We start from the raw sequence: 10,932 nt of genomic DNA, 5'->3' as shown, positions 1-10,932 counted from the left end.
ACAGCCTTCCCAGAAGAGTTGAAGCTGTAATAGCTGCAAAAGGTGGACCGACATCATATTGAACCCTATGGGTTAGGTATGGGATGGCACTTCAAGTTCATATGTGAGTCAAAGCAGGTGGCCAAATACTTTTGGCTATATAGTGTAATTTAAAAACGGTTTCTAGGGACCAAGCAGATGAACGGGGAGGAGACAGCTACGTCACATACTTAATTAAATAAGACCTCTGGCAAACATTTCTTTAAAAAAATGTTTATTAATACAGTGGTATGCGTAAAATTGTGTTGTAGAAGGAACAAAAGCAATCAGCCACACGTGAAGAGCTAATAACCAATTAAAGCTGTGTTAAGTCTACAAAATAAGATGGTTCTGGTGTGCCATACGTCAATGATGGTTGTTTAGTACAAAAATACATTAAAGGGCACACAATACAGCATTCAGTATCACAAGTCAGTGAGGGGGCAACATCTCTGGGAGTAAAAGAACACCGTTTTAAATGTACTTGACTAATCCTCCAGTAAGCATAAAAAGACAGTAACCGAGTTGAACAATGTTGGTAGAAAAGGTGTGGTGTGTTGTCAGGTTGAACGTTCCAAGGCTCGGGAGTTAATATTCAGAATACAAAGATAAGCATGTTTCCATGTTCCACTTTTTAAAACACGCTTTCGCTATACAAAAGAAAGGCTTACGAAAAAGTTCATTTACAAAGAAAAGAACCAAGGCAATATGCTCGCTCTATTTACAGCCACTCTTCTTCTTCTGCGCTCGTTTGAATGTAGTAATGCATAGGAACATCCTCTTGTTACCGTGTGCCCAGTTAATGACAAGAAAAAAAACATGACAGCGGACAGTTATTCGTCATGAATTATTGTTTTCTTGGTGGAAAAGAAATGTTGGCAGATAAGGCATCACTGCTTCTTGTGTGTGAATGCGAGAGTGCACGGAGTCAAAGATGGAGGGGGAAATTGCCGCACCTGAGTAGAAGAACATGCATAGATCTCCCTCAGGATGGGAGAAGGGACAAGAACTCGAGCTACAAAGACGTTGCTGGGAAAAAAAGGCGAAAAAGTAGGAAGAATAATCGGAAACCTTCATATCAAATTCCTTCAAACGTGGAAGAGTGTGGATATATATACTGTATATATATATATTTATATTTATATTCATGTTCAGTCACCAGAACTGAAGAATAGCGGGAGGTTGAGAATGCTGACTGCTATATCAACTGTATCATGTATAGATTGTGTACAGTGCTTTGGACAATATGTTCGCTGGTGGCGCCAATTGGAAAAGCATCCGCTCGTGTGAAAGTGAGTTTATAATCATACTACTGTAGTACATAAATATGTATATATTGTATATCGCCATCCCTTAGGAGGGAGGGGAGCATGCAGCAATGTTATCTTCTCACTTCCTTCTGGGAGAACATGTTGACGTCTTCAGTGCCTCGCCTTCATCGAAAGGTGACAGAACACTGACTGGATCTTCTTCTACAGTGTGTGTGTGTGTGTGTGTGTGTGCGTGCGTGTGTGTTCTCATCCGCCATGGACACACACTCTGTAACATCACACCTGCTGGCCCCGGTTTAGAAGTGGTCGATGAGAACAGAAACGCAGTTGGCTCCCACCATGTAGTTGGGGTCGCCGGGGAGGGTCTTGTTCTGCCAGCTTTTTGGCTCACCTGGCAGGGAAAGTAAGAGAAGGGCAGTCAGAACAGCCGTTTAGGTCCATACAAAAGACAGCGGTAGCCGCTCATGTCGACAACGCGTGAAGTCTCGTTTGAGCCTGTTCGAAATATTACTAAAACATTCGACGTACACATCAATTTTATGTCGACATCAAATTTGAGACCCAAAAGGGTTATTTCTCGAAGTCAGTTTATGTCAACCGACTTAAGTCCCGGTACAACATACTCTTATTATTACAAAAAAGTGCCCACCTAATTCGACTGTTGATATCAAAATTTAGCCCCAAAAGGGTAATTTTTTAATCAAAGTCAGTTTTTGTCGACCAACTCATCAAGTCCAAGTCCAACGTGTCATGACCTGTCAATGTGGGATCATGTCTTGTTTTTTTGGGGGTGTGTTTGGATTTATTTCCTGTTTTACGCTCTTATTTTGTTACCATTTCCTTTTCTGCATGCGTTGACGTGCACAAGAATGGCTGCTGAGGATTTGGTTCGCTCACGTCTGGTTTGTGACTTTGGACTTGTTTTGCTTAGGACGTCTGGAATCTGTCCCTGAAGTGGGGGGTACTGTCATGACCTGTCAATTTGAGATCATGTCTTTCTGGGTGGGTTTGGGTTTGGGTTTAGGTTTACTACCTGTTTTATGGTCTTATTTGGTTCCCACTTCCTTTTCTGTGTATGTTGGTTTACAGTGGCTTCACCCCTGCTTCCAGGTGATTAGTGAATTGGCTGTTCGCCTGTCACTAATTATATATAACCTGAGCAAGTTTCTCAGCTTAGTTGGTTGTCGGGTCATTGCTTCTTTGTTGCAGAACTGCTGTTCTCTAGTTGCTGCTTTCTCCTGAGGAAAACATGAGTTTTTTGGTTTCTGATTCTTGCACAGCTTTGTGTTTTTTTGTATTTTTGCGTTTCCGTGGTTCTTGGACGTTTTTGCCTCCATATTCCTGAGTGCATTATCAAGCACCTCTGTAGTTTTTGCCTTTTTGTATATTGTGCCACTACTTTTGAGCACCTCCTTTAGTTTATTTAAGACTTTACTCACATCAACTGCCACTATGTCATTGCATCTTGGGGTCACGCAACCAACCCAAAGAGCAGATCGTAACATTATTACCAAAATGCCCACTTAAGTCGACGTCAACTGCTTATGTTGATGTCAAATTTGAAACCCAAAAAGGACATTTTTAAAATAAAAGTCCTTTTATGTTCACTAGCTCATAAAGTACCGGTCCAATGTGTTCTTAAATTTACCTAAAAGTACCCACTTAAGTCAACATTCATGGTCAACTGCATATGTCGACATACATTGTGATAACCAAAAGGTAATTTTTATGAAAGTCTCTTTATGTCGACCAGCTCATCAAATCCCAGTCCAACATGTTCTTGTTATTACCAAAAAGTACTCACTAAGGTCGACGTCGCCCGCTTATGTCGACTTCAAATTTGAAATTCCAAAGGTAATGTTTATGCCGACCAGCTCATCACCTCCCAGTCCAACTTGTTCTTATTACCATTAAGTGCCCACTTAAGTCAATAACATGGTCGACCGCTTATGTTGACATAACATTTGAGACCAAAAAGGGGAATTTCTATGAAAGTCTGTTAATGTTGATAACTTATTAGGTTCCGGTCGAACATCTTTTTATTACTACCAACTAGTGCCCACTTAAGTCAACCTCAAATTTAAAACCGAAAAAATAATTTCTATGAGAGTCAGTTTTTGTCAACCAGCTCATCACGTCCCAGTCCAACATGTTCTTATTACAAAAAAGTGCCCACTTCAGTCGACATCAAATTTAAAATGCAAAAGGGTCAATTCTATTAAAGTCTGTCTATGTTGACGGAGTCTTCAAATCCTGGTCCAACCATCCATCCATCCATTTTCTACCGCTTGTCCCTTTCGGGGTCGTGGGGGGTGCTGGAGCCTATCTCAGCGTGTTCTTATTATTACCAAAAAGTACCCACTCAAGTCAATGCTGAACACTTATGTTGACATCAAATCTGAGACCCAAAATAATAATTTTTATGAAAGTCTGTTTATACCGACCAGTTCATCAAGTACCATTCCATCCATCCATTTTCTACCGCTTGTCCCTCTCGGGGTCGCGGGGGGTGCTGGAGTCTATCCCAGCTGCACTCAGGCAATAGAAGGGGTACACCCTGGACAAGTCGCCACCTCATCGCAGGGCCAACACAGATAGACAGACAACATTCACACTCACATTCACACACTAGGGCCAACTTAGTGTTGCCTATCAACCTATCCCCAGGTGCATGTGTTTGTCTAACACGTTCTTATTATTACCAAAAAGTGCCGACTTACGTCAACAAACATGGTCGACCGCTTAAATCGACATAAAAATTTGAGACAAAGGGTAAGTCTGTTCATGTTAATAACTCATTAGGTTACAGTCGAACACGTTTCTATGAATGTAATACAATGTAATACAATGTGTGCACTTAATTCAAAAGACATGGTCGACCGCTTATGTCGACATCAAATTTGAGACCCAGACGGGTTAATTTCTATGATTTATGTCGACCAACTCATCAAGTCCAGCTCCATTAATGAGTGCTGTGGTATTTCTCATTAATTGATTTACATTGTGTGACAAATTGAGAACAGAAAGTGAACAAACGTGTTAGTAATTGCTATAAAGTGGAAAATGGGTAGGATTAAATAAGCTCACATTCCTCCTACTTCTTTTCAGCCATGTTGTAATGAGAACATGGAAATATATAAAATATGTAATGTATCATATTGTAACTGTATGCATGTTCGCAATAAACTTAACAACAAAACATGTTGATAACCACTGGTTTAGTATTCACCTTTTCTCCTCCAAACATATTGCTGGGTATTGTGGCCAAACAGCTCCGTTTTTGTTTCATCTGTGTCATGTCTGTGTAATCATGTTTTGTTTTAAGTCATGTTTTGTTTAGTTATTGGACTCTTTAGTTTCTGGCTTTTCACTCCCTTGTCTTGTTTCCATGATTACCGATTAGTTTCACCTGTTCCACGTTTGGACTCATTGTGCACTCTTGTTTGTCACCATAGCAACCCATTAGTTTTCACCTGTCACGTCACGCACCTGTTTCACGTTTTGAGTCACGCACCTGTTTTCGTTAATCATGTCTGTAGTATTTAAGTTCAGTGTTTTCAGTTTGTCTTTCTGGTGACATCCCCACATTTATGCTTCTGCACACTCTCCACACCCTTATGATCCTTGCTGCTCTTTTTTCATGCCGGTTCCATGCCAAATAAGTTTTTGTTTATTAAGCCACAGTTAGTGTTTTTTGTTGTTCATAGTTTTTGCCTTAGTGCATGTGTTTGGTTTCATAGTTTGTTCTCCGCTATTGTGCGCGCCTTTTGTTTACTTCCTTGTTTTGTATTTATAGTGTTTAAATAAAAATGTACCTGCATTCCCGTCTCGCCCGAGCCAACTTTCCGTTGCCTTTGAGAAAAACTAAACCCCAGGACCAAGTCTTGACAATCTGACCACAGAACTTTCCTCCAGAAGGTCTTATCTTTGTCCATGTGATGTCAAAAATTGAGCTGTTTGAGCACAATACCCAGCAATATGTTTGGAGGAGAAAAGGTGAGGCCTTTAATCCCAGGAACACCATTCCTACCATCAAACATGGTGGTGGTAGTATTATGCTCTGGGCCTGTGTTGCTGCCAATGGAACTGGTGCTTTACAGAGAGTAAATGGGACAATGAAAAAGGGGAATTACCTCCAAATTCTTCAGGACAACCTAAAATCATCAGCCCGGAGGTTGGGTCTTGGGCGCAGTTGGGTGTTTCAACAGGACATTGACCCCAAACACACGTCAAAAGTGGTAAAGGAATGGCTAAATCAGGCTAGAATCAAGGTTTTACAATGGCCTTCCCAAAGACCTGACTTAAACTTGTGGACAATGCTGAAGAAACAAGTCCATGTCAGAAAACCAACAAATTTAGCTGAACTGTACCAATTTTGTCAAGAGGAGTGGTCAAAAATTCAACCAGAAGGTTGCCAGAAGCTTGTGGATGGCTACCAAAAGTGCCTTATTGCAGTGATACTTGCCATGGGACATGTAAGCAAATATTAACATTGCTGTAGCTATACTTTTGACCCAGCAGATTTGGTCACATTTTCAGTAGACCCATAATAATCATTTTTTTTACCAACAAGTATGTGCTTCAATCACTCTATCACAAAAAAATAAGAGCTGTAGAAATGATTGGAAACTCAAGACAGCCTTGACATTATGTTCTTTACAAGTGTATGTAAACTTTTGATCACAACTGTATATTTTGCGGGCTGTGTGAAACAACAAAGTGCAATATTGCAGCACATTTCAAATGTTGAAGCAGCAGTAGATGTGCCTATTACAAGCCTGTGACTACATCACAGCATTGCAACACTCCAGTCATTTCCTGACTTGAATAAATGTCCCCAGGCTCTTGTTGACTCAATCACAGCGAGGATTGTGTTTGTCGCAGTGAAAGGTCCACCATCACGAGATGTGTGCAGCCTGTAGTGAACCACCGAGAGGTAATTTGTTCACGCACTTAATATTCTCTCCTCAAGTCAACGTGTCAGACGTGTTTTTCAATCAGGCGCTACAAAGGGAGGAGCCTCCGTTAGCGCTGTAAAAGAAGGGGAAGAAAAGCGGGGTTACGATGTAAGAAGAAAGTCACAGAGGGGACAGGAGCAGGCCAGAGAGTGGCCTTGCTTTGCAATAAGAGGATTAGCACACAGCCTCATAATCCTCCCACTATTCAGCGGGACATCCCAACCCATTCAGCCCGACACGTCTCATCCTTAATATGAGGCTAATTAACAGCTAATCCCAACCACTGCTAAAATTAACACTCTCCTTGAAGAGATGGAGGGAATAAGTGACCTTTTGCTCTCTTTACTTCCATGCAGGAGTTATAGCTACAGAAATGTTCAGGTGGTATAGCGCTAACATTTTAGCTTTCTCACGTTACAGTATGCCTTTTGCTCTTTTTTTCCCCATTGTTGCTGTTTTTTTCAGTAAAATGTTAATTATATAATAGGGATGGGTACCTTTCGCATTTGAATTTGATAGGGTACCAATTCCAGGTACTTTGGAGTCAATACCAACTTTACATGCCCCTAAAGCTGACCAAAACGCCACATTGTAGTCACCTGGAGGCGTGTTTAAATTAAATCAAACAATGGATGTCCAGCAACTTTTTGCATCTTAACGTTAAGAAAACAGAAATGCTGATTATTGGTCCTGCTAAACACCGACACCTATCTAATAATACCACCTTAACATTTGACAACAAAACAATTACACAAAGTGACTCGGTAAAGAATCTCGATATTATCTTCGACCCAACTCTCTCATTTGAGTCACACATTAAGAGTGTTACTAAAACAGCTCTCTTTCATCTCCATAATATCGCTAAAATTCATCCCATTTGACGTATTTGCCCGTCAGACGTGGCGTCACGTGAACAATGGTATCGATATATGGCACCGTTTGATTTGACAATAATCAATACCCAGCAGTACATGCATAATTCAGTCGGTTTCCTTTAAAATTACAGAACCCAGCCCTATTTAAAACATATTGCATAAATCACCTGGGCTGCTTTATGGACATTCCGGCTTTATAGCCCTTTGTCAGGGTTGAGCAGGTGATGTGACGTCAACTTTGTGGGCAACCACAACCCTTGTTCACTATTTAGCTTGTTATCTACCTTTGTCGCAAGCAAACAGTAGTAAGTAAAGGGAGAACAAGAGTGTTGTTGCAGCTGGAACTAATTAATGAGTTACAATAAACATTTCTTTATGAACGTTGATACGAAATCAGAGGAGCAGGCGTTTATGGCTGCGCAAATTCAGAAAATGATGTTTTGCAAACCAACCAATCACAGACATGGGTACATTTTTTTGGGGGTGAAGGTTCACATTACGCTGTGCAAGAGGGTTTGTAGGATGAGAAGCGAGCCGTGTAGCGTACACTGGTGTATCGACACAACAGCAGAATTCACAGGCTGAAACTGAAACTGAAACGAGCTAAATGCAAAAAACATGCATGACTGGAGAGTAGCGAAGAGTATTTAAGGGTCAAAACGCGTGTCCAGTACAAAATATGTGTACATGTTGGCAGGTCTGTTTTTTGTGGATTCCTCATGAATTTATTATTTACAAAAACAAAAAGAGAACTACTGTATTTTCCGGACTATAAGACACAACTTTTTTCCCCACGCTTTCAACCCTGCGCCTTATATAACTGTGCGGCTAACATTTATGGATTTTTCTTCGCTGACGGTCATAATGTTTTGTATTCAAAAACTTTTCATATAACAGACAGAGACACTAAAAAGGTGTGTTATTGTTTGTGCTATGGCGCCATGTTTTGGACAAGTTCGCTCACTGCGGGTGCTGCAGGTTAGAGATGCGCGGTTTGCGGACACAACCGCGGAGTCCGCGGATTATCCGCGGGTCGGGCGGTTGAAATAAAAAAAAAATAGATTTTATCCGCGGGTCGGGTCGGGCGGTTGAAATAAAAAAAAAAAAGATTTTAAATAGATTCAGGCGGGTGGCAGTTAAACCAATTCGGAAATATATATACATAGTTAAATGTTGTTACCCACATACGAAAAACGAGCAGGCACCTGCAGCATATGCCACAACAGAAGAAGAAAAAAAAAAAGAGATGGACACTTTTACGGAGCGGAGAAGGGACGCCTCGCCGGGGTCCGGGACCGAGGCCCCTTCCCCCGAGAGGGCCCCACCGAGAGCCGTAGCTGAGGTGATCCGCGAGAAGGGCCCGACGCACGTCCAGGGTCACCACCGCGCCCACCGCACCGACACCCCGCCTCGTCTGCCTTCGCCGCGGCCGGCGTCACGCGCAGCAGGTAAGCAGCTTACCTGCCCGCCACCTCCGTTGCCGGGGGCGCGTAACAGGGGTCACTCCGCGCGCAGTGCGCTCACGAAAGGGGTGGGGCTCACCCAGGTGAGCCGAGTGGGCCACTTTTGGTAAGCAGAACTGGCGCTGCGGGATGAACCGAACGCCGGGTTAAAGCGCCCGATGCCGACGCTCATCAGACCCCAGAAAAGGTGTTGGTTGATATAGACAGCAGGACGGTGGCCATGGAAGTCGGAACCCGCTAAGGAGTGTGTAACAACCCACCTGCCGAATCAACTAGCCCTGAAAATGGATGGCGCTGGAGCGTCGGGCCCATACCCGGCAGTCGCCGGCAGCGAGAGCCGCGAGGGCTAGGCCGCGATGAGTAGGATGGCCGCCGCGGTGCGCGCTGAAGCCTCGGGCGCGAGCCCGGGAGGAGCCGCCGCGGGTGCGAGGGACATCGCACCTCCACGCGCTTGTGCGTCTGGGCCGTGACAGCGTGGCACGCATTGAATGTCTCTGCTGCATTGGATCAGTCTCCTTTCTTTAACAGGCAATAGCTTTATAACCTCACTAATGCCTTGCATCGTCTATATTAGATATATAACAACGGGCGGGTGCAGTTTTGATTAAATGTTAGTTCGGGTGGATGCGGATGGTTGACGACTTTTGTGATGCGGTTGCGGATGAAATAATTGCCTATCCGCGCATCTCTACTGCAGGTTAAAAGTGTACTTCCTGTTTCATGCCTTGAAGTATAAGCGTCCACAGCGTTCTGCTGGAAAATATTAATTCATCACTGCAAGCAAGGCCTGTAAGTTTTACAATATGATTAAAACAATTCATAATTACTAAACCGTCCCGTGTGTGATGTCTGTAGGAGTGTTTTCATGCATATTTGTATGTGCTATCGTAATGTAATCAAGCTAGCGTCATTAGCATTAGCAAATATGCTAACACATTTACAAGTTTGTGTTAGTATTATTAACTTACAATGGCATTTGTGTATTGTTTCAGTTTTGTAAATTCACCAACAAATCACAGAGGATTTATTGAGTCTGATAAGTTGATTGGAGAGCTAGCTTCCGCAGCTAGTGGGTCCATGACAATGATTTCTGTTGTGTTTGATCAGCCGTGTGACAGGCAATATTTGGGAACAGTTAAGGTATGTAAATAAACATTTCCAAAATATTTGGTACCGGTATATATTTGCGGCTTATAGTGCAGGGCGGCTAATATATGTAAAAATATTTATTTCTTTTAAACTTTAGTCGGTGCGGCTTAAATAGCGGTGCACTCTATAGCGCAGAAAATACGGTAGTTACATTGGCACAGCGGAAGAATACCAGGCCTAAGGCATTGTGCTTACTAATGAACATCCTTCTGTCCTTTACTTTGAAACCTTTAGGATAAAGACGCTTAAAGTGCACAAAACACAAGTCAACCATGGAGTTGGTTCAACATCATCTGACAGCAAAGGCAGAACGTACCTTACCATATTAAAATGTATCAATATTTACACCAAAAAGGGCTTCATTTCAGTCGAAATGCAACATTATAGCAGGTTTAACAGATTTGGATAATTTAGTAGTCTTTTAAAGTTCTTCAGGTCAGGATTAGGGTGGCTGTGTGAGAAGACAAAAACAGTGACGACATGCATGTTAATATGTATACAATGTATGGCAAAGAAATTAGTGTAGACTAGAGCCTAGCAGCTGCTGAACAAAGCCAAGTTAGGGGATATGTACTTATTTATTAGTACTATGTACACAAGGGGTGTCCAAAGTCAGGCTCGTTTTTTATTGACCCTCAGCATGCTCTTAAAAATCAATAATTAATAAGATATATTAATAGACATTAGAACAAATTGTATGTACGAATGTTTTGTCCGGATAGCAAAGCATGGTGATTCCCAACAACGGTGCCGCACCATAGTGAGCAGTGAGAGGTCATCAGTTGTGTAACGGGAACTTATGCCACTCTGAAAATGATTGTTTCATCACTACAAATAATATCTAGTCGTATCTTATATTATCTTTGTTCATATGTCTATGCCAGCCAGTATAATGGCAGGAAGAACAAAAAATATCCTAGCTTCCGCTAGATGGCAGAAGGTACATACACCGAACAAGAATATAAACGCAACACTTTTGTTTTTGCCCCCATTTTTCATGAGTTGAACTCAAAGATCTAAAACTTTTATTATATACACAAAATACCTACCGGGTATTCCTCTCAAATATTGTTCACAAATCTGTCTAAATCTGTGTTAGTAAGCAGTTTTTTTCATGCCAAGATAATCCATCCCAACTCACAGGTGTGGCATATCAAGATGTTAATTAAACAGCATGATTATTGCACAGGTGTGCCTT

General features: G+C 42.0%; 1 protein-coding gene across 8 annotated transcripts in view; it reads right to left on the bottom strand.

Moving 5' to 3' along the window:
* Positions 1-236: 236 nt before the first annotated feature.
* LOC133616121 (tight junction protein 1-like) overlaps positions 237-10,932 on the bottom strand; it is a 229,408-nt gene continuing 218,712 nt past the window's right edge. For all 8 annotated transcript variants that reach the window (XM_072914853.1, XM_072914847.1, XM_061975237.2 and 5 more), the window contains one exon: positions 237-1,680. In XM_072914853.1, the coding sequence (XP_072770954.1) occupies positions 1,586-1,680 (95 nt within the window). In that variant the 3' untranslated portion in view covers positions 237-1,585. The remainder of the gene's footprint in view (positions 1,681-10,932) is intronic.

Source organism: Nerophis lumbriciformis, linkage group LG15, assembly GCF_033978685.3.
Source record: "Nerophis lumbriciformis linkage group LG15, RoL_Nlum_v2.1, whole genome shotgun sequence".
Taxonomy (NCBI): Eukaryota; Metazoa; Chordata; class Actinopteri; order Syngnathiformes; family Syngnathidae; genus Nerophis; species Nerophis lumbriciformis.
This window is presented reverse-complemented; position numbering and strand designations above follow the sequence as displayed.